At 28.7% G+C, this 25,157-nt stretch overlaps 5 protein-coding genes across 5 annotated transcripts; 1 reads left to right on the forward strand and 4 right to left on the reverse strand.

Annotated features, from left to right (window-relative positions):
* Window positions 1-3,385: 3,385 nt before the first annotated feature.
* On the reverse strand, window positions 3,386-5,175 carry PGO_111380 (DnaJ domain containing protein; the record flags this gene model as incomplete). The annotated part of the gene is made up of 7 exons (XM_028688477.1): window positions 3,386-3,410; window positions 3,517-3,556; window positions 3,711-3,760; window positions 4,005-4,153; window positions 4,342-4,505; window positions 4,687-4,842; window positions 5,154-5,175. The coding sequence occupies 7 exons, from the start codon at window positions 5,173-5,175 to the stop codon at window positions 3,386-3,388; spliced, it is 606 nt and encodes a 201-aa protein (XP_028544278.1).
* A 3,299-nt stretch (window positions 5,176-8,474) lies between these two features.
* PGO_111390 (hypothetical protein, conserved) lies at window positions 8,475-9,914 on the forward strand (the record flags this gene model as incomplete). Its single annotated transcript, XM_028688478.1, has 1 exon — window positions 8,475-9,914. One exon carries the CDS (start codon window positions 8,475-8,477, stop codon window positions 9,912-9,914), a length of 1,440 nt encoding a protein of 479 aa, XP_028544279.1.
* A 1,437-nt stretch (window positions 9,915-11,351) lies between these two features.
* PGO_111400 (hypothetical protein, conserved) lies at window positions 11,352-12,368 on the reverse strand (the record flags this gene model as incomplete). The annotated part of the gene is made up of 2 exons (XM_028688479.1): window positions 11,352-11,701; window positions 12,131-12,368. The coding sequence occupies 2 exons, from the start codon at window positions 12,366-12,368 to the stop codon at window positions 11,352-11,354; spliced, it is 588 nt and encodes a 195-aa protein (XP_028544280.1).
* A 1,758-nt stretch (window positions 12,369-14,126) lies between these two features.
* On the reverse strand, window positions 14,127-17,471 carry PGO_111410 (hypothetical protein, conserved; the record flags this gene model as incomplete). The annotated part of the gene is made up of 1 exon (XM_028688480.1): window positions 14,127-17,471. One exon carries the CDS (start codon window positions 17,469-17,471, stop codon window positions 14,127-14,129), a length of 3,345 nt encoding a protein of 1,114 aa, XP_028544281.1.
* Window positions 17,472-20,007: 2,536 nt separating this feature from the next.
* Window positions 20,008-21,939, reverse strand: PGO_111420 (ubiquitin-conjugating enzyme; the record flags this gene model as incomplete). The annotated part of the gene is made up of 7 exons (XM_028688481.1): window positions 20,008-20,073; window positions 20,301-20,345; window positions 20,522-20,576; window positions 20,788-20,857; window positions 21,023-21,173; window positions 21,426-21,599; window positions 21,892-21,939. 7 exons carry the CDS (start codon window positions 21,937-21,939, stop codon window positions 20,008-20,010), a joined length of 609 nt encoding a protein of 202 aa, XP_028544282.1.
* Window positions 21,940-25,157: the final 3,218 nt, after the last annotated feature.

Raw genomic sequence — 25,157 nt, forward strand, 5'->3', positions numbered from 1 at the left:
ATTTATGTTCTCTGTATTTTTGTAATCAATCAACCAATTCGTGTACGTCTGTGCGTAATCATATGATTGTGTGAGTTAATATTCTTTGAGAAATAATCATTTAATTAAACAAGAAGCTTAATAATGCATGGGATAGGAGAAAGTGTGCACTTTTGATTTTACATAATTGGAATTGAATACAAAAAAGAATGAAAAAATAAAAAAAAATAAAAGAATAAACAAAGATATAAATAAATGAATGGCACAATGGAATGTCCAATTACATCGGTTATATGTTAACCATACTAGGTAACATTATAGAGACACAACAAGTATTATATGATAAAAATATTAATAAATGTTTAGAAAAAAAAAAAAAAAGAAAAAAAAAAAGGAAAAGTATGATACGTAAAAGTTACCAATTACTTTTCAGACAAGAGTTAAACAAATAAAATTATTGAACAATTCATAATTAAGATAGACAAAATGGAAAAAGTGAATATACCAGAATACGCGTGAATAGGCATAAATACAAATTAATTTCGGAAGTGATTAATAAAGGATAAGAGTATGTTTATAAACAAAAAAGCGAAATGCTTGTATAAAATTTATTCCTAAATATTCACCATGATATGCTCATACATTTCGCGTGAATTTACATATGTGATAATGTTTGTGTATACATGAGTGTACAAGCATTTTTGTGATCAGGTATGTGTACACACTCATGCTTATGTAGGTATATATGACATTGTCCACATATGCATCTTACATTTTGTAGTCTACACATACTACATTTGAAGTTATTGATAAATGTATGTCTAAGTCTTTTTTTTTTAATAAGCAGATAAATAGTTAAACGATTTTGAAGATCAGAAACATCATTTTTTTTTTTTTTATTTCAATTGTTAGCTCTGTTGTGCGATGAAACAACAGTTTTGTTTTTGTAGAAAAAACATACACACAAATGGTCTACACATGTGCACAAAAAAAAAAAAAAAAAAAAAAAAAAAAAAAATGAAAATATAATATTCAAACAATATTTCTTTAATTTTATTTAATTGTAAAAAATTTTATCAAAAATTGCTTCTTATTATTTTAACATTAAATCAACATTTTTATAACAAACATGATTTGTGGATTGTTCTACAAAAGGAAAATATTTAGTGAAAAGGAAAAAAAAAAAAAAAAAAAAAACAGTGGGAAAATCATTTTCCTTACACTGCTGCAAATATTTATGTGTCCATGTATTATCATTGAAAAATTGCTTTCTCATTTTACTATTTATTTAATTATTTACTTTATTTTATTTTTTTTTTTTTTTTACTTTTCCACTGTTGTAAATATTAAACATTGATCAGGTAAATAGACAATTTTAAGTTTTTTATTTTATTTTTTTTTTTTTTTTTGCCCATTTTAAAGGTGTTTAAATGTTCTCGCACACAAGCTATAAAATATTATTTATAAGAAAAAAAAAAAAAAAAAAAAAAAAAAAAAAAAAAAAAGAAAAGCGTTCATAATTTTTTCACATCCTTATAACTGGTCATAAAATTTAAAGAAAGTATTTGAATCAGTACGAAAAAAATGTTTGCAGAAAAGAAAGTAGGAAAATTCTCTCACGTTCTCTACTGTTTTAACCTTCTCAAAACCTCTTGTACTGATGAAATTCGCATGTACTTATGTATATGAGAATATATGTGCTAACATGAATGTATATACCGCGTCATCCTCTTTTTATTTTATTTTTTTCACATGCGTTAATGTGCAGATATGTGCACATAATTAGTTGTCCACACTTTTTATTAATCGATATCTGTCATTCAGGTGTAATCGTTTAAGTTGTATATGTTACAATTCCATTTCTTTGTCATACGAATTAATAGAAAACTTGCTATACATGTAAAATTTAATTCTACATTAAGCGTTGTTATAAATATATTTTTCCTTTCTTTTCGCATCATAATTTAGCAGATAATAAGTATATCTGTCTTTCTCCTTTATATTTTTTTACAACAATGCTCTCTTCAAGATTTCTGTTTTTATTGTTTATTTGTATAAACATCCATTTTTTGGTAACAAAATTGTCAATAACAGAAAAAACACTTTTAAGGTGCGTGTGTGTGTATGTGTTTGAGTCAACACGTATTTCATCGTTCTTGTTCTGAACTATATATTTTTTTTTTAAAAAACTGTACAGGAATAATTACGTAAATTACGGCATCAAAAGCATATATAAAAACAGGCAAATCGATGTTTGTACGTGTTACGTGAAAATTTCACAAAAAGTTCAATATGATGCAGGAAACATAACTTCTTTCTTCATTGATACTAAATAGAAATCATATTAAAATGTTTAAACATTTATTCAAAAAAAAAAAACAACAGCAGCAACAACAGAAAAAAAGAAGAAAAACAAGAAAAAAAAAAAAAAAAAAACGAATAAACAATTAAATGTTACATTTTATTATTAAATTTAGATGTTACATAAAGTTCATACAAAAATGCACACACAAAAAACAAAAAAAGGAGGTGAAAATTATAACGCAATTCCTGATTAATCTCGTAAAAAGGAGTAATCAATGATTTTTTTGTATATTAGTACATAATTAGAGTGTTTAATATATATGCATGACGAGTACTTCTTAATATACCTATGGAGCCATTTGTTCTCACTACATTTGCAATATATTTGAACATATTTTCGTATTTGTAAATAAATCAAATAGGTAAAAACGAGTATGCATTGTGAAAAAAGTGTTGTAGAGTAACAGTGTGTACTTAAGAAAAGTGTATACTATATTAAGAATAGTATAGCATAACATAATTATTTTGTCTGATTCAAGCTATAATATAAAAAAATTTTGTAAAAAACATATTTATAAGCAAGCTAAACAATATAGCATAAAGCAAATACATAATAAAATGTGTGGTAATAAATGTAATATATATTAGCTTCTAATATAATGAAGTCCAAATCATCCACAAAATGAGGTACATGTATGAACACTGATAAAAATCTGTAATACTATAAATACTGAGTTACAGATATCTGGTCTTTTTACAGAGCTGCAATTACCTTAATTAAAACTATACACAAACCATACAAAATGAAACACAAAGATGTCAAGCAATAGTAAGGTGTCTGGTATTAAAAATTAACCTAATGAACAAATTTTAAATTGTGTATACTCCCTCGTTACAAATGTAAAAACAACACATTTTTACAAACAAAAAAGCAAACAAATAAACAAAAAAAAAAAAAAAAAAAAAAAACAATAAAATGAAATAAAAAATTTTGAACGAAAACTTGAAATTGTTAAGAAACATTTTTAACAAAATAAAAACGGATCCGTCTTGAACTATTTTATAGATGTACATATATATACATGTGTATACACACTGTATGTTAATATTTATCGAATTCAGATGCTCTGTAAAAGGGGGTAAAATGGCATACATAACATAATTGGCAAATTCTCATAATGTTTATCAAAGAAAGTTAAATTTCATTTACTAAAGTTTAAAACGAAATGTTACCTAAATTTTCTCCCATGGATATCTACCAAAAATGCTCTTCCTGTTTTACAGATGATTAATAATAAGAAATAAATATATAACCAGGCCGTTAAAAAAAAAAAAAAAAAAAAAAAAAAAGTTAAAATATTTATACATGATTCCCTAGTATATATATAAATTATTTTATTTTTATTTCTTTCCATTTTATGCGTTACCATAAGAGTCGTATATGAGTATTGGCTTTTCTTTAAAATGACTCTTCAATCTGTAAGAAAAAGAAAGAAAAAAAATAAGCACAAAAGCTTTAATTTTGAAAAAGAACACATATAATGTGCATTATTTTAATAATACAGAGTACTTAAAATAGTGGGAAAAAACAAAAAAACAAACAAAAATATATATATATATAATCATAATGGTGGATCAAATTAACTAGACAACAGGTGCACATACACACATATGACAGTATGTGGGGACGCATTTTTTCTTTTTTTATCCTCTGCTATTACAGGTACTGTTTGTATACAATAAAGAGGAACATGAAAGGGACGACAAATAGGGGGAATAGTTTAAAAATAAGATTTAGGTAAAAATTTTCCCTCGAATATTTATTCAAAATGTCGTTCAAAGTATAGCTGTAATTGCTGTTAGTGTATCTCTAAAAGGGTAACGAAAAATAAAGTAAAATATATCAAAAAATAAATAATAATAATACATATATTTAATAATAGAATTAAAATACGAATAAACAAATTTCGTGGTGCACAAAATAGGACATAAATTTGCATGCTAAAAAGAAAAGCTCTTAAATGGGTACATTTTTTCTGAAAATTTTCTGTGCGTTACTCTGTTCTGTTCCTTCCTTTCGTTTTCTCTCATTTTACGAACTTCTTCGTAAAATGCTTTATGAAAATCGCTAAAATCATCCGGATTGTAGTAGCTGTGCTTGTTCTTTAAATCTTCCGTCTTATTTCCGTTTCCATATGAATTTTCCCCGTAGTTTGATTTTTCTATGAAGGAGTATGTGAATATTTGTTCGTTTGGTATAGACATTCAGTATGTTTCCTTATAGGAACATATTCATATAAACATATATACATGTGACTGTGTATGCATAAACGCAATCATTTATCCCATTGCTACAATGCTAGAAATGTTAAAATGAATAATGGCTCATAAGTGTGTGATTACGTGAATAATCGTCATTATATAGGGCTTGGTATGCTTCTTGGATCTGCTTAAACTTTGATGTGGCATCTGGACTTTTATTTAAATCGGGATGATATAATTTTACTTTTTTTAAATATGCTTCACGTATTGTTTTTTTGCAGGCATTCTTAGTTACACCTGCGTAGGTTCAAGGAATGATCAAATGTCATTTAGCTTACAGGACACAATATACATATATATATATATATATATATATATATATATACAGTGTGATATAGATTATTTAAGTCTATCTGTGTACAAGTTGAGTTTATATATACAATCCCAATGAACACATAGCATAGGTATAGTTATATATTTCTTTTTGTACTTATCTACATTTTCTTAAGCCTTCTGGGGCTTAATGTTGGTCGTATATATGTGTCATACTTTCTTTTTTTCGTTTTTTTCGTTTTTTTCGTTTTTTTGTTTTTTCCCTCCTTTTTTACCTAAGATTTTGTGATAGTTCATTTTTTAAAAAATTGGGAAAGCTCTAAAATTCGTTCTTATGATTAATGTAAGGGAAAAAAAAAAAATAAATTCTTAACTTCCAGGAATCCCTAAATTATGTATAGTAAACTATGATTAAAGTTTCTAACTACTACATTTTTTTTAAGGAAAACTATAGCCTCGCCTTTTAAGGTAATAAATTTTGCTTCATATTGGATCATACATTTGCTTGTTTGGTATACGCACCCACATTTGTATATGAACAAGCATGTGTATATGCGTGTTGTATATTTTGATACATTAAAAGGTTAAAATTAAACGTTCGAGATTTCTCCCCCACATATATATGGTGATGCAATGGTATGCTTATAAATGTATCTATTTATATATGTATAGCTTTTGAATTTGGCAAATTTTTTTTCCCCTCCCCCATATTTGTGCTGAAAACGTAGTTTTTATGTAAAGCAGTTGAAATTTGAGCAAATGTAAATAGATCTGGATAAAATGTGATTTCGACACAATTTTCCACATTATTTGATGCTATAGTTAGACAGAAGCATATAAAATTCTCTCCTAGTGGTTGGGTTTCATACAGATATTGTGTATGCAAAATTGGGTTCATGTAGAAATTATGTCATTTGTTTATGCGTATTTTTATCTGAATGGTTCTCACAATTGGATATAGGCTGTCCAGTTATGAAAAGTGAAAATAATATTATGATGATAGTGTTAAAAGTTTTTTTTTTTTTTTTTTTTCTTCTTCTTCTTCTTCTCCTGTGTTGTAACACTTATTATATAAGCAGTTTTATTCGAGTTATGCAATGATGAACATGAATGTTGTGAGCAAATAGAAATGCCTCATTTTGTTCTTATTCAGTTAAATGGAAAAAAAATTAAGGGAAAAATAAATTGTTCCCAGAAATGATATATGCCTTTAATGCACATTAAAAACTGCAGCAACCTTTAAAGTTTACACTTTGAAAAAAAAAAAAAAAAAGAAAGTAAAATATGAAGCGGATGACGTGCGAATGATGGGAAATGATATGCAGCAAAATGTGAAAATTCCCACAAAATGAGTTAAAATATTTACTCAACCAATGGGAAAAAACGATAGTAAGGATAGTTGCATTCTTTTATCCACAATCCTCATTGTCGAATATGTTTATTTATTGACAATCGAGTTTGATTATAATGTTGCGATCTTTGTTTCGTGTATGTATATATATATATATATATATATATATATATATATATACATTTATATGTTTGTGTTTATATATGCCTACCAATTTGTCTTTGCCCTTATGTTATTGTTTGGTATACCTCATCTGGAAAGAATTTTTATGACGTGGCAACTCCATAACTTTTTTATGTAAAAACCTTTTAATTATCACTCGTGAGGAGTAAGAAAATGCTTATGAGCAAACGGATAGGTATGTTACTAAATACCTAGTATTTCTCAAAATATGGGGTCTTATATGTGCGTTCCTTATTATCTCCACAAAGTTGTGAAAAACTTGTATGTTTTACTTTTTTACGGACAAATGAAAATATCGTGTAAACATGTTTAACTGACAGAGATCGTTTTTGCACACAGGGAAAAAAGTTGTAAAAAAAGGGGAAAGCATAATTTTGATAAGGAAATAAAATAAGAAGTATTAACATCCACATTAGCAATTCATGTTGTATGTTCTAGAAAAAATTAAGCAACGTGTGAATGATACACCTCATTCATTCCCGGTTTAAATGGAAAAAAGTTTCATTCGTTACAGAAAATAGATCAGAAAAAAAAGAAAAATGCCAAAGTACTAACACCCAGAGAACTCCTTTCCTTTTTCTTGCTTTTTTCTTGCCTTTTTCTTGCCTTTTTCTTGCCTTTTTTTTTTTTTTTATCACCATTTTATATCATTCCATAAACATTTTGTAAATCGTAACATTTATTGAGACATAACATTTGTCACTTATTCGCAAAGATCAATGTAGTTAGGGAGATGAAAAAAGTAGCGATAGCTTCATCAAACATTTTCAATTGTTATTTGTGCGTATTTGCAAAAAAAAAAAAAAAAAAAAAAGGCATTTTATTTTTACCATTCTTTTCCTTACATAGTTGTGACACATTTGTGGACTTTTGGCCTTTGCGTGAAACGATAATAAGAAAGAGCATATATGTAAACATGCACATATGGTATAACTTTTATTTTTTTTTAATAAGAAGAGTTATAGATAATTAGCATACCGGAGAGAATATACATCGAGGGCAATTCTTATCACAGAATGCTTCATAAGTATATAAAATTAGGCTCTGCCACGAAAAAAAAAACTGGTAACATGTGTATGTATATGCATTACAACGATTGCTAACACAATTTACATGTTTTCTTTTTTTTTTTTTTTAAAATATTTTGTATGGAAAAGATGGAAAATTGCTTTAGAAAAAAAAAAAAAATAATAATAAAGAGCATAACAATTTTATAAAAAATATTCAAAAAAATTGGGTGTTATATGACTTATATATACTCCCATGTGTATCGTTATATATCCGTAGATGGGTACAAACCAGTGTATAACTTATTCGTATGTGCATGTCAAATTTGTTATTCTGCAAATGAGAATGCATACCATTTTTATTGATTTCATTTGAGCACCTTTTTTCTTTTTTGTTAGAAGCATATATTTTTTTCTTCTCCTCTTAAAAAATTTTCTTTTCTTTACTTTGCATTGCTTTTCTGCACTTTTCTTTACTTTGTATTGCTTCTCTGCAATTTTCTGTACTTTTCTTCTCACTCTTTTTTTTTTTTTTTTTTTTTTTTTCGCATGAAATTTAAGACATGAAAAAGAAAGTCATGCAGGTATTGCGTGGAGCATGCACATTAACACATATTTAGAAGGTGAGATTTAAAGCTTCTTACACAGCTCATGATTTGTGTATTCTAAGCAGTAATTAATTGTTTGACCACCAGGTATATTTCTCCAATCCCCATTTTTCCATTTTTTGCACAAATGTGTATATATCAGTAAATGTAAACATATGGGGGAAAATTGTAATAGCAATTGCAAGTGCAAGATCTTATGTGATAAAATATAGCTTCATGTAACCATTTTGCTTCACACATATTTTGCTACTACGAGAGAATATTAAAAAAAAAAAAAAAAAAAAGCAGGGAATAGGGGGGGGGTACTTTCTCTTGAGGGGGAAAAAAAAAAAAAATAAAATAAAATAAAAAGGAGAATATATTTTGTATCTAACTATATTATCTCGCAGCAGACCATACACCCCCCCCCCCCCCCTATCCACATCCCCGTCCCTGCGTATATATAAAATGCCAAATTTTTTTAAAATAAAAAAGTCCCAAGAAGAAAACGTATCTCAACCAAAACTAGTAACAAAAGCTATAATTTCATCAGATTTCATAAAAAGGCTACCGAAATATGAAGATAAAAGAACGATAATTTATTACTGGGGAAAAAGAGTGATAAATGAAAATGATGATACACCTGAACATTTACCAACTATATACACAGAATTGTGTAATGTAAAAATTAAGGAAATTAGTTGTAATAAATCATGTGCCTTATTTTTGAGTAATACAGGAAATATGTATTCCTTTGGGAAAGGATTACATGGAGAATTAGGACAAGGAAATTTAATCGTATACAGCATCCAACCAACATTAATCGAATCTGTAAATCAAATTAAACAAATAGCTTGTGGTTATAATCATTCTCTTTGTTTATCTAGTGATAATATTCTTTATACATGGGGACATGGGAATTATAATGGGTTAAAATGTAACATGGATAAGTACGAACCAACCATTTTAAATATAATAGATTATGGAGATGTTATTGAAACTACATTAAATGCTTTGTCGCACTTAATTACTGATTATGAAAAATGTGAAAAGAAAAAAAAATTATGTACACAAATTTATGCAAAATACAATCAAAGCATAGCTGTGTGTGACAATAATAGTTCAATGTATATTTGGGGAGAAACATATAATAATTATTTGAAATATATTCCTACCTTCTTTTATAAATTTAAATCAAACAAAATAAAACAAATAGCAATGGGTAAAAATTTTGGTATTTTACTTTTAATAAGTGGAGAATTATATGGATGGGGAGATGGAACATATGGAGAATTATGCAGAAGATCTTTTGACGATGAGGGAGGATGTTATTTTATTTACCCTGAGCCATTAATATTAAGGGATGCTAATAATAAAAAATTACCATGTATTAATAAAGTAAGTGCAGGAGCTAGACATGTGTTGTTAATAACAGAAGATGAACATGTGTGGTCATTTGGAGATAAAATTTCAGGGCAATGTGGAATTTCTGGTTTTCAAAATATTGTAACTACACCTAAATTTGTTGAATTACATGAAAATAATCAAAAAGCAAAAAAAGTTTTTTGTGGAGAAAGGCATTCGGCTTGTATAAATAAATTTAATCAGCTGTACATGTGGGGACATTCTGCACACCATAAATTAATTTTTACAGCTAGTTCAGATTTTTTATTAAATCAAAATGTTCAACCTGGTATTTCTATTCAATCTGGACTCAAGCAAAAGTTTAATAAAGCCACCTTAATCTATTCTATGCTACATCAAAAAGTTACCAATGCATATTTGGGAGATGACTTTACCATCGTCGTTGTAGGTGGTGAGACATGTGAAAATGCAAAACATGGAGATCAGTATTCCGACAAAACATTTTATTCTGTTCAAGAGGAAAGTGCTTACATTTCAACGTAGTTTTTATAGATCCAGTGCTTAACATTTTGATAGGAAACTTAGATAAAATATTTAATGCGCTTGTGATGCAGTAGCAAAGCATACATACGGTGCTTCCTCCGAATAAAGCAGTATCCACAGTAGGAAAAAATATGCACTTGTTTTTGAAGAATCCTCATTTTGCTTTGTTTTGCTTAGTTTTGTTTTATTTTATTTTACATATACTTTTTTTTTTTTTTTTTTTTTTACCTTATTTTATTTATTTTATTTTCTCCATTTCGAATGTGATGCATAATTTTTTTACTTGTTTAATCATCAAATTGTTTGAGGGGAATTTTTGTTATTCGTGGGATTTTATGCAAGAACGGATGACGTACATGTATATGTGTGTCCCGTTCACTCATTTTTTTTTTTTTTTTTTTTTTTTTTTTTTTTTTTGCCACCTTTTTGTTAATTCCTCAAGGGGCACACAAACACAGTACAGTAAAGTTAAATCCCCAGTCATTTCTCAGCTTTAAATATTTTTTTTTTTTTTTTTTTTTTTTTTTTTTACGTTAAAACTAAATTTTAAATTGCATATATATTTTTCTTTTTCTTTTTTTTTCTTGTATGGATAACATCTTTTTTTGATTAATTTATTTTTTTTTAAATGTAGAATAAGTTCACTGTGGGAATTTTGTTTTGATTTTTTAACACCCCACCCCCCCTTCCCCAAGGTGTGTTTATTGTTTTTAACGCATCAACAATTTTTCTACTCCTTGAAGTGGTCAATTTTAATGAAGAATATGTAAAAAAAAAAAAAAAAAAAAAAGATAGAAAGAAAGTAATAAATAAATGATCATTTTTTGCATAACATTTATTTTTATTTATTCTGTCTATATACTTCAACACGCAGGAGATAAGTATTTTTCACTATTTTCTATAACTCGGAAAAAAATAAATAACTTAGCAAAAATGGTATATGCTTATAATGAGTTAGGCAACATTCAAGTAAAAGCGCTATTAAATTTTATAAAATCCGTGTATCTCATTTTCTGTGAGGAAAATATTTACCACTAAAACTGCATGTCTTTGTGTGTGCAGCATTCCTCATGGGTGCCTTCGAAACGATTACTAGATACCTGCGTGGAGGTACCTTCTTCGAGTGGGTATATATATGCATATATGCATATTCGCGTACTAATTTGTTCGCGTACTAATCTGTTCGTGTGTTAATCTGTTCGTGTGTTAATCTGTTCGTGTGTTAATCTGCTCATGTGTTAATCTGCTCATGTGTTAATCTGTTTGTGTGCGTGTTTATATGTAGACGAGGCAGTGTACGTGCCCTACGAGGAAAAGGTAAATGCAGAGAAATTTTTAAAAAATTAAAAAAGGTCTTCTCCACTCCATTGCGTTGTATATGCCTACTGAATTAGCAACCTGCTTTTTTATCCTTTTTTTTCAAGCATTACTTGTTCTCTAAACAATCGTTTCATAATTTTGCACTTGCTTTTTAAAGTGAATTATGGAGAAAAAAGTCAAAATGGACTCAACATACGTTTCAAGAATTGAGAAAGAGTTTATTATTATACAAATTAGCAAAAGCCATTTTGCTACAGAAGTGTGGCATCTTGTCTTGATATTTGCATTGGTTGATTCTATAATTTTCCCGGACATCATAAGGGAAAAATAAAATGTGCATACATTTGTAGCGACCTTAACACTGCAAAACATTATCGTCAAAAATGTCGATATGATAATCTCATCCTCGCTTACAACTTCTTCGCCTTTTATCAATGTAAAAAAAAAATCGATGAATAAGCTGGAAACTGCGAAATTGGAAAAAAAAAAAAAAAAAAAAATAAAATAAACAAAATGAAATGAAGCTAAAAAGGATGAAATGAAAAGCTTGATATTGGCACTTTAGTTGTTGCAAATGTAAGAATGCAAACACGTGGGAACACATTTGTTTTCCTTCATATGCGATATATGTTTATTATTTTATTATTTTACTGTTTTATTGTTTTACTGTTTTATTGTTTTACTGTTTTATGGTTTTACTATATTATTTTGTTCTACTGTATTACTATATTATTTTGTTTTATTTTATTTTTTTACGACGAAAGTGCTTAATAATACAAGCAGAAAATAATAGTGAAGATCTGTTGTGAAGATACAACAAAATGATCTGTGTGTGTAAAAACATATTGGGACACATACACACAAAAGTCGGTCCAAATTACATTTTGAATAATTACCCAAATTAGCCGCAGTGAAAAAAAAAATGGGGTAAATGTCAAAACACTCTTGACGCAATATTATTGAAAAAAAAGATGAAAAAATGAATATATATAACAATATTATGTCTATGTAGAAAAAAATGAACCAAATATATCGAAGAGGTGTTTTGTAGAGAGGAGTGGGACCACTAATTTTTCTTCGAAATAAAGACCCACGAATTTTTTCATTCAATCCTGTAATTACCCGCATATACATTATTCTATCCCCCTTATATATGCATATATATATATATATATATATATATATATATATATCTTTTTTAAGGACAAACACAAGGTCCAATACGTTTCATATCCCTCACTATGATTTTCTATATCGTTGAACTTTCTTCAATTTCCTACATATATAGACCTTTGATGAGCCCCCCCAAAAAATGTGATACTTAAGCAAAAAATGGAAAGATAAACTAAACATAATTAATTGTGTAAGCAATTTTGTTATGCTTCCTGTGATTATACTAAAAAAAAAAAAAAAGTGGAAAAAATTCTACGTATACTTTTATCTATATAAAAAATACTTTATGTGTGGTAATTCTATAACCTTTGAAGCGGTATGCTTGTGTGGGGGGATAATTAAAACATAAAAAAAAAAAAAAAATAATAATAAGGGAAAATAATAGAAAATATTAGAAGATAATAGGAAATTGCGAAAAAAAATGCACGTACTGAAAAATAATAATCGTATGAAAAATAATAATCGTATGAAAAATCATAATCGTATGAAAAATCATAATCGTATGAAAAATCATAATCGTATGAAAAATAATAATCGTATGAAATATAATAGACGTATGAAAAATAATAGACGTAATGAAAAATTATAAATGTAGTGGATGAGTGTTTTTTTTTTTTGAATAAATACATATATGTGTGTTCAGATGAATAAAACATTATTATGTGAAATATAATGATGTCGTATTTCGACACACGTCCAAATTTTTCAGGTGTAAATGATGGAGGTCATGAAGTTTTATTCCAAAACAAAAAAAAAAAAAAAAATTATTCTTCGAAATCATCTGCAAAGCAAATGTGTAAAACGAATTAGCAAAATTAAGAACCACTGTGATACAATTTCAAATGTACAAACTAAAATTAACTTTGCATGGAACTTTAAATTATGCCAAATGCGCTTAAATTAAGCATCAGAGAAAAGATATTAATTATGAATGTAATTCATTATACTTAGTATATAATTAATGAAAAATTGTCATGGGAATGTAAAAAAAAAAAAAAAAAAAAAAAAAACAGACACATTTTTTTCCTACGTTCCTCTATTCAACTGTTCCCTTTTTTTTTTTTTTTTTTTCTTTTAGTGTAAGGGAACTACGATTTGAACATGGTAATTTAGAGAATTTACTTTCGTAAGAAATATTACTCTCAATTTCAAATGTAATAATGGAAGTCATTTTATATATCTCCATGTATTGTTACCCTCCTCCATACAGTTAAAAAGGTTTCATATAATTTTTTTTTTTTTTTAAATGTCCCATCGATGAATATATACGAGCACATACCACATACACAAACACAAAAATTTCCCTGCTGTCAGATTAATTTTATAGTGTTAATTATATGTTTAATATCCGTATTAGATATATAAGTGTACATTTTGGAAAATTCGATTGAGGAAATATTGCTCTTCTTCTTACTAAGGGATATAGCATATTTTTAGTAACACATAATCGGAACTCAATAAAAATAAAGCTCTTCTTCAGCTCTTGTACATGTACTTTTTTTTTTTTTTTGAAACTGTAAACAAATGTATAGCATATTCATTTATGACACTTTTTCCAAAACGAGATAATTTGTCCATATTTGTGATGTTCCCGTACGAATCGGGAAAAAAAAAAAAAATGCAATGTGACATTCAAACAATTGATGTGGGGAAAAATATAGATTTATGATGTATGTGTGATGGAAGTCCATGTCTTCACCTCATCACATTTGTGTCAGATTAGTCTGAATCCATGATATAAAACCTCCTCATATCATACGTGTCAAAATTTTCATCGTAGCAACTTTCATTTTCCATGTAGCATATCTCATCATATTTGGTTTTGCAGAAAATTTCCCATGGGGTTGCGTTGGGGAATTCTGTTTCGATTTGCAGCTCCTTGTAGACATCCCTGCTTTCCCATGCTAATAATTTTGATAAGCTAACTAGACATCCGAAAAATCTAGCAGCATATTTTTTATTACTTTTAAAATCGGATAGAGTAAAATTTCCTTCACTTTTCGGTTGAATAGCATCATTCATTTGACATAGCCAATCTTCAAATTTGGGTTCTTCTAAATAATGAGATTTTAATCTTTCCATCTGTATATTGAAAAATACTTGAATTTCGTGATCTCTAATTACACAATCTGCATCTAAGTCAATTAATTTAAACCAAAATTCGATAGATCGATTGGTAGTCATATCTTCATAATTCATTATAAAATAAATCCAATCGTTAAGGCACATGTATTTTTCATTAGGTCCTCCTAGTTTTATAGAAAGTCTTGACCATATTCGATTCACAATAAAATCATTCAATGAATGATTATCAAATCTGTATAAATCATTATCATCTATTAGCATATCTTTACAACTGCTTGTCTGGCAGAAGGTACTATAGTATACATAAAAATGGGAATAACTGAAATAATTTTTGACGTATTGTACTTTTATATTATCATCTAGGCAGCACCAAATATGAGCTAAATTATGTCTTCTCAAATCTTTTAAATATATTCTATTTGTATCGTTTATGTCAATATGATAATATATTCGAACTATGACAGATTCTATGTACCTTTCTAAAAATTCAGTATGTACTTGTAAAAATTGAAGAGATTTATTTCTTTTCAAAATTTCTCTTATATACACATCGAAATCTTTGAATTCTATGTAATCCTTATCTTGTTCTTTAATCGCATTAAAAAAGTTTATAATGGAACATTTCTTGTATGGAATTTCTATATTTTCTCCCTTCCGGTTGCATGAGGCATCTTCTACTTGGTTCTCCCAAGAATATTCATTCATACTTGTTACATCTGTTTTTATACACGACCCTATGTTAAGATCTTTATTCATATGCGACATGGTAGATGCAGAATCTGAATGAAGACTTTGATTTGATGAGCTACTCACATGATCATCACTTTTGATATTTTCCTTCATAGTTCTATCAAATGAGATTCTATATTTTCCATCGTTGTAATAACTTGGATCTTTTCTCCCATCAATGAAACGATTCCTAAAATATTTCCTAACCTCTTCATACGTAACAAAATTTATATTTCTTTTTGGAATTTTTGAATATAAGGTATGACTCATGTATCTACCAATTTTTAAAAAATTTATCACTATTAAATTTTCGAATAAATCTAAATCCATTTTATTATTACATTGGCTGAATATTTCTTTTAATTTGATATCTGTTTCATCATTCAGTATTTTGTCAATTTTTACAGTAATTTTTGGTATTACAACATGCACATCTCCTGTTTTGTTTTTATCAAATATTTTCTTGTCGTTTAATGTTCTACAAACAAGATTAGTAAACTCTTCATTTGGATTATTTTTTCCTTCTTTTTTTTGCGACAGTATATGTTCTGTTAAACTGTTTTTCAATGGAGTAATAATTTCTTCCTTTTTCGTTTTTTTTTTTACAGTGAAGGTGGGTAATTTGTTATCATCATAGGTGCTTACTCTTTGCTGCTTTTTCATCATTCCACTGTTTGTAAGTTTTCCGAACTCTTGTCCATTACTTAGAGCTTGTTTATCAATTGTTTTCCCATCATCATAGAGGCACAATTCATCCGTATCAGTACAGTGACTTCTGCAATTTGTATCTCTGGATGATGCACCTTTTTGCAAAAGTTCATCACAACTAACAGCACTATCAGAAACCTCATTATTTTCCTTAAAATATTGGGGTTGCTCCTTACGTCTGCTATGATTATGTTTAGTGATTATTTCATTTTTCTTACAATACTGCGTAGAACTAATGGAACTATTTTTTGTTGGTCTGAGCTTTGTTACTGCCTTACTTTTGAGGCTAGATAGGTCATCCTTGAAATTGTCTTTCTCTCTGGGTTGATATTTCTCTACTAGTATTTCCTCCTTCACTTCTTTTTCGAAGGAATTATATCCATTTGTAATTGTTTGTTTTTCTCCAATCTCTTTTTGTCTTTTTTTTATCGAGTCTTGATCATTTTGGAGTTTCAATGAATTATCTAACATTGGAATATGAATAGCTTCATCAATGGGTTCCACGTTGAGCCCTGTTCCATCGATATTTTTTGCTTCCCTCTCACCTTGACACATTCGGATTCTATCAATTCCACTTTGATCATATTCTGATCCAGTACGTGTGCTATCTTTCCCTAAGCCAGATATGCACTTGTACGCAGAACTGTCATACTCTACATCAATATGTTTGTTTGCTTTCTCATCGTTACTATGAAACCTATTCCTCATAAGTATATCATTTATATTAATCCGTTTTACTCCTCGTGAGTCATATTCACTTCCAACGGAGTGATCATCTTTGTTTTGCTCATTTTGTCGATTTGATCCGCTTTGCCCATCTTTTTCGTTTTTCCCATCTTTTTCGTTTTTCCCGTCTTTTTCTTTTCTCCCATCTTTTTCTTTTCTCCCATCTTTTTCTTTTCTCCCATCTTTTTCTTTTCTCCCGTCTTTTTCATTTTGCCCATCATTTTCATTTTGCTCGTGTTCTTCGTTTTTGTGAACATTATGCTTCTTTCCATCTTCACCTTCCTTGTTGTATTCGCTTCCCCCATCGCGTGTGTCTCCCTGATCATGCAAAAGAGAACTTACTGAATCTTCTTTTTCAACTTGGCCCAAATGATCATACATATTTCTTCTCCATTTTTCAGAAAAACCGTTCCTCTTAGCAGATTCAGTAAGATGAACATCATATTTATCAATTTCATTATAAGTTTTTGAGTTATAACAATCGTTTTTTTTTTTTTGTATATGTTCAAATGGTGGAATGTCCGAATTGAAGAGATTACCCACACTAGTTTTTGCTAAATGTAGCTGATAGTCTAACCAGTTGTCAATTTCACTAGGATTTTCTTTTAATTTAATTTTAAAATTTTGTATAAATAACCACACATCTTCATCCATTAAAAATTTTCTCATTAATTCCCCCTTTAAGAATAAATTAGCAAACGTTTTAAAATCTTTCATTTCTCTTTTATCACAACATTCGGGAAGAAAGTTCTTCAAATGGCTATTCGATTTCTCATTCTTCATCCTTGGATTTTCTATGAATTTGCTTCGCTTCATTTTGTTTACCTATATCTCCTTTCTGTGCTATGAAATGTTTCTCCTGCGAGGTGCTGTCTATGTCGTCTTCTTCTTTGCTTCACTATTTCAACCCCGTCTGCAGAAATGCTTCAATATTTCAATTTCTCCTTTTAACCCTCTCCTTATAGCTTCACTTCTTTTGTCTTATCACTTTTTTGATACAATTTTTGTGAGTGCACAGTTTTTTTTTTTTCACCAGCTGAATTTGAAAAATCATGTCTTTGTGTCTGTCTACTTGTCTACCTTCCTTCCTGTCTGAACATGCTAATGTGTTCACTCGAGCATCTTTTTCAATGCATACATATGTACACATTTCATTTTGGGGAATGTAAAAGATGGGTGAAAAATGAAAAGAGGGGGTCTTTTTTCCATGAACCTCTATGTAAGGCGGCAATTCAATTGTTCATTTACTCCTTTCGCGTGAAGGTGAAATTTTGGTGAAAAAAAGAAGGCTTTAATAATATGTGATGATAATCCCTTACTTTTTACTAATAGCTGGACAAAATAAGAAAATTGTTACTTTACTAAGACCTAATTGTGCAGCCGCTGGGTGCGGGGTTGGGTTTGAGAAGACTTACAAAAAAAAATTTTGAAACTAGGTATTCATAAAAAGAAAAATTATATAATTTCGCAATGTCAAAAAGATGGAGCAATTACGTCTTTTCTCTCACAATTTTTTTTTTTTATCATCTCCTTTGATCTCCCCCAACAAAGTATCAACATGAACAATTTTTCTAAAAATAAAATGAAAGAAGCTACACTTGAAGGGTTTGGAATATATAACAAAAAAAAAAAAAAAAAAAAAAAAAAAAAATTAAAGGAAGAGTGAACATGAATAAAGGGTTAGGAGAATTCCTAAGTACTTTCTCATGCGCTCGTTGACATGTTATTATCCTTGTGCATAAGTAAATATAATCCTACTATAATACACTTGAACGCTTAGGTGAGCCCATCTCAATAGATCACAAAATGTCATCACAAAAAAAAAAAAAAAAAAAAAACATACAGAAAAAATTAACGAAAAAGGTAGAGAAAAAACACTTGGGATTCGTATATCCCCTATATATGACATGTGTCAACACACTACTAAACTGTTTGGCAAATTTTTTTATTTCACCTTTTTAAAAAAATGTGGATATTTCTATTCTTGCTCAGAATGAGCAAATATTTGGGAATTTTCTATTTTCCTCAGAAATTTACAAATTCATGACCAAATGGGGCTCACGTAATTTCACCTAAAAAATTCGTGAATTGCAAAATTTCCCATCTATATAAATAAAACAGGAAAAACTGTTCAAAAAGGATTACACTTACAAAAGATAAATTTTCCACACTGCAAAGCATCCAATCGACGAAACACGCAAGCTAAAATTTTTTCAAGTTGGGAAATAAATACAACAAGAGCATTTGTTCATTCCATATTGTAAATAAATGTGTATTAACACATAACAGAAAAATAAATTTGTGTTAATCTTCCAATTCTGAATCTAACGTGCTATGAATACTTTTTTTTTTTTCTTTTTTTTTTTTTCCCTTGTTTATTTTAAAATGAGCTGCCGCGAGGTAGCGCCCTTTGGAGGATATAAGATAACGTGTCTGAGTTCTCTAGGTGTTGCATATTTCGAAAAAAAAAAAAATTAAATAAAAAAAAGGGACAGGAAAGCAGAAGAAATGGAGTATAACGAGAATATAGTAGGAGGGCATAACTACACTTTTTCCTTTTCAATACAAACTATATATATCCATTGACAGTAGTCCAACGTATAGACTTTGACACATTTCAGGTGAAAAATACTTCTAGTTGCATATGCATCAGGGATAAAAACCTGGTATTCATAAAACAACAGTTTTTTCTCTCACATATCAACATTTGCAACGGATAAGGCATAGTCCTCCTCTATTTTACAATAAAAATATGATTGACTTGTAAAAAAAAAAAATATAAACATGAACACTACATAATCTAATCGAGTTAAAAAAAAAAAAAACTATCATGGATAAATTCCGTATTTGTATAGCAGGTTGTGATGTTGAATTGGAATATTTAGGGAAAAGATTAAAAGATTTACATTTTATTATTTTCCTTTTAAGAGAAATGTATACATATATGTGTGTGCACAAAAAACATATATGTAATGTTTTTTTTTTTTTTTTTTTTTTTTTTTTTTTTTTTTTTTTTTTTTGTGTGTGTGTGTGTGTGTGTTCCTAATTGTATTACTATTTTATTTTATATAAGAATCTTAATTTTCTTTAAAGAAGAAAGTTTTCTATTAAATTTTAAACAAATTTATCAGTAGAGAAAATAACATAAATATGCCCTTATTAAAAAGGTGTTATAACATGTGTAAACAAAAAATTATGGATTCAAAATGCAATAGCAACCAAATGATCATATTTGAATTAAAAAAAAAAAAAAAAAAATTTACAAGGTTATTAATTTAATACAGTGTATATAAAAATGTTGTGTATTAACTAAACTGTAATAGGAGTAAACGATGCTTTAAATGTCCAAAAATTAGGAATTTTCAAGAAGGGTGTTTAGTGCCAATGTTTCATTCCAATCTGCTTTCACTAAAGCATTCTGCAGAGGGGGAAAAAAAAAAAAAAAAAAAAAAAAAAAATTATATCAATTGTTTGGGTGAATATGGGAGAACATGAAAGAAAACTGCTTTTTGTACAACACGATAAAGAAGTTTCCTGTGTTGTGAAAATAAAAATGTGATATATTTTCTCTCTTCTCTACATGTGCATGTACACATTTCGCACATGTCTCTCTATGCATGAATGTTCGAATCTTTTCTTAGGGACCTTTGCTTGGTCCTCGGTAAATCCCATTTCGGTAATCTTCTTAATCTGAATGGGACATAAAAAAAAAATAAAATAATAAATAAATGAATGAATATGTGTCCTTATTTATTTACATATATTAGTATGTATGTACGTATGCATTTCCATTTACACTAGCAAAAAATTACACAACAAAGTTTATAATAAAATTCGTTTTTTCTGTTTTGTTTTTCTATTTTTACAATAACTTCTCTTGGTTCGAGCTTCGGCCCTGTTGCAAATGTCTTTGTCCACACACTGAAAAAAAAAAATAAATACATATATAAATATACAAATAGATATATAAATATATAAATAAAATAAAATAATGTAAAAACAAAATATAATAAGAAATACCACTGATAAAGAAAAACAATAACAATCTTAAGAATATAAAGATTTTTCATTGTACGTTTCTCAAAAGTGGTAAGAAAAGTGTGGCATTTATTAAAAATGTATATTAAAAAACCTGGCTGTTTTTATAAAGAGGGAGTAATTTTCCTTGTACATTTTTGCTACTTCAGCGTCTTGAGGATCGTCTACGAAGGGAAGGGGAAATGGATTAATAAAAGAAAAAAAAATTCTTTACATTCTTTAATTCCTTAGCAATGAGGACAGATGTACGCACACAAAAGTGTCTCTCCCTCCTTCTCTCTCTTTATATATATGTCTCCACAGAAGCATCTCTCAATATTCGCATATACCTGGCTGTGGATCGGACAACAACGCTTGAATTGACAAAAGTGCAGTTCTAATAGTCAATGCAGGGCTCCATTCATTTTTTAAAACGTCCAAACATATTGCCCCTGTCTGGCTTGATATATTGGGATGCCATATTTTTGTGTTAAATTTGATCTATATTGAAATGGGTAAGCAAAAGTGTATGTGCATGTGTGTGTCTGTCTGTGCATATGCACGTGCCTATATATGCATGTAAATGTATTCGTATATGTTAACATTTTTGTTACGTAAAAAGGGAAGGTTTTATTTTTCTACGATCATCCCACGTAATGACATCTGAACTCATTATGTACATCTCCCGTTGCTCATCCGGTTGCACTGAAAACAGACAACTGGATTGTGAAATAGTCCTGTGGGATTACTTACCTTTGGAGGATTATATGGATAATCATTAGGTATAGTTATGTCCAAAATAAAATGACCATCTTCATAAGGAGTTCCTGATGGGCCCTTTATAAAACCAACCCACTCAGAAATATTAGAATCTTTTACGTGGGCATCTATTTCTTGCACATTTTCATTTTCGATGTCTTTCAACTCCTGATATAATGTCACATAAGAGAAAAGGACGTTGTGCATTAATATTATTTATTCACTCTATTTTTTTTTTTTTTTTTTCCATTCCTCACAAATGAATGTTCATTTTATTTTTGGTCAACAAATTTACACGAATAGATGCTCAATTAGAGCGTAAATGTATATGTCATGGAGATGTGTATGGGGCTTCCTTCCCCTATACACAAATAGTCATCCATGTAAATTCATTACAATAGATATGATCCTGATCCCGATCCCACTTTCAGGATTTTGTTTTTGCAAATGTGTACATTACCTTTTGCAGACGTAGCAACTCCTTTGAACTTCGAGATGTCACATTCATTTTCCTTTTCTCTATGTGTAAGTATATAAGTATATGCGTGTATATGTGTGTTTATATGTGTATGTGTATATATGTGTGTTTATATGTGTATGTGTATATATTTGTAGTATATGTATATAAGTGTATGTGTATATATGTGTGTGTATATGTACATATTAGTAGTATATATATATATGTGTGTATATGTATACCCCTGTAAAGATACGCAATAATACACGTGAACAATGTGCACGTTGGAGTTTTTCTTAAGAAACATAAATTCGAGGATTGTTTATAGAAATGTCAAAGTGTGCAGATAGACGTACGGTGGCCCATATATTTATACACATGTGGTAATAATAATATGAAAAAGGTTGGGCGTGGCGGCAAGGCGAGGCGAAAAAAAAAAAAAAAAAAAAAAAAAAACAGTAGAATAATATTTCAAACTATATATACTATATTTTTAGTTTCTATTTTGAATACTTTGCACAATCGAAATTTATTACGTGTGTGTATATATGTATACGAGTATATGCAATATTGTGTTTTTGTGTGTATATTACTGTATATATGCATTCTATTATTACATGAAGAGGGGCACAGAATAAAAAAAAAAAAAAAAAAAAAATTACACAAATGGAAAATTGAAAAGGCAAACAGAGTTTTATATGTATATATATATATGCACACAATTTTGCGAAAGTGGGGAATCGGTAAACTCAGAGAAACGAAACGGGAAAAAAGGAATGCGAAAAAGATGGTGGTGAGGGGGCAGACGTAGTGGGAGAGATCAAACGTTACGGAAGAAGTGTAAAAAGTGGCAGAAAAATGAATAAATATAGGACAAAAATGGGAAGTAAATCGGCTAAAATGGAAAATAAGTCGACTAAAATGGAAAATAAATCGGCCAAAATGGAGGCAAAAAATAACCAAAGTCGTCAAATAAAGTACAGAAAAAAAAAAAAAATGCAACAAAATTACTAAATAAATGCAATAAAATTATCAAAAAAAAAAAAAAAAATGCAACAAAATTGCTAAAACAATGCAACACAATTAGCTAAAAAAAATGCAACAAAATTAGCTATAAAAATGCAACAAAAATGGCTATAAAATTCGCACAAAAAAGGAAAAAGGCATAGATCAAAGAAAATATTACAAAATATGGTAAGCGAGTTGTACAGAAATCAGTATTTCTAAAACGTTAACTCAGAATCATTTTTTCCATTCGTCAGTTCCGTGCCCTAATAAAGGTATATATACATGTATATCATAATATATGTATATACATAATTACCCTTCTCGTTTTTATGCTGTACCATTAGGATTATGTTTTTTTATAAAACCGCTATTTATTTTTTCGGACATGAAGGAAAATGAGAAAAAATAATGCATGTGAAATTGTGCCAAGAAGTGAAAAATAATAGGAGAGAGTAATCTCCTCTAAAATGAAAAAAAAATTAAAAAAGTACATTCATATTATTGAACAATTAAATTATGCATTGTCATATAAACGTGCATTGTGCACATAAACATGTATTGTTCATATAAACTCTCGCTGTGCATATGAACTTGTATCGTGTATACGCCACTCGCTGGGTTCTAGTCCCTTTTGAGGAACGAACATATAGAATGGTAATCTAGAACAACATGCACATTAAGCGCATAAAAAGATTAAGGTTATACTCATTCATCATTTATATTTAGCAAAATGCATTTTAAACAAGTGAAGTTGAAAGGATATGGATTTTCTTCCCTTTTTGTAGTTTCTCGGTTTAAAAAAAAGGAAAAAAAAAAAAAAAGAATTATCAAAGGTCGTATTATTTCCAGTTTTTTTTGAATATAAAATATATAGGGGTAAGGACTCTACACACGATGTATTATGTTAAAGCTGCCATTTGTTATACTAATGAAGGCGCCCGTTACAATTAATTCTGTTTCTGTACAAACAGAGAAAATTTACATGTAAGGTTTTTATTTTATTTTTGCTTTTTTACCCTTTTGTGTAGCATTTTGAACATTTTTACTCTTCAACAATTTTTTTTTTTTTTTTTTTTTTTACATAACATATATTTTATTCACCACATTGTGTGTGTATTTCTTTTTGGAGATATTATCGAAATAGGGCTTGTAATGGACAACATATGGAGAAAATTTTTTTTTTGTACAAAATAGAACAAAGAGTTTTTTTATTCATTGAAGAGAATTAAATGTTCTAACTCACATAACTGTGTTTATCAATACTGAAAATATGGTACAAAGTTAAGTAGAACTGCTCCACAAGAAGACTTTCTTCATCACCACCCCCCATACATAGGGATAGATAACATGTGCGAAAATGTTCCATTTTTCATCTTTTTTTTATATCGTATTAAGTATGGTGCGCGAGATAAACACATGAGGTGACATGTTTAAGAATTGATTAACAGGAAAATGTAACTGTATTCATGTTTACACATAAATAAATCTACATGTCTTCCCCGCTTCATGCATTGTAGTTACTACTCGATAGGGTGAGGAAATAAAAATTTATAGTTGCCTATCAGAATTCGAAAAACAAATGACGAAGATATGATGGAGATGAAGAATAATTATGTGCGTTAAGTTGTTTCATGTATTATGGGAGTTCGTCTCGAAAATGGAAAAAATGAAATAAGAATTTATTATAATAAAATGTTATATACAGAATGAACATTTCTAATGGTACCTGAACTAACAGACTCACCCTTTTACTACCTGTATCTTACTTAAACATAAACACACGCCCAGTTTGATCAAAAAATAAACGAAATAGTATAATTGGCATCCAAAGGAATACGCAGAATTTCATAATTTTATTGCTTGTCAATAGTTGTAAAAAAAAAAAAAAAAAGACTTAAAGCAGACAAAAAGGAGATATAAAAAAGTTAATATATAACATATGTAACATTATTGTGGAGAATAAATAAATTTATTTCTTACCTAAAAAAAAGGTGCCTACAAAATTGCTGCACATAAACGAATGAAAAAAAAAAAAAAAAAAAAACACCCTGTATTCATAAAACCTATAATATCGACCCTCCACATGCTAATATATTATTCTACCGTTGTACACACACCGTTATATGTTAAGCTTTATAAACACAAGCAAATATTAGAGATAAAATTTTTTCTTTATCCTTCTTCGTCTCCCCCCCCTCCCCTCTCCATTACGTCCGCATTCATTTCCGTAGCAAAAATGATATAAAAATTAAATTCAGCTG

The sequence above is a fragment of the Plasmodium gonderi genome (genome assembly GCF_002157705.1).
Source record: "Plasmodium gonderi DNA, contig: Chr11, whole genome shotgun sequence".
Taxonomy (NCBI): domain Eukaryota; phylum Apicomplexa; class Aconoidasida; order Haemosporida; family Plasmodiidae; genus Plasmodium; species Plasmodium gonderi.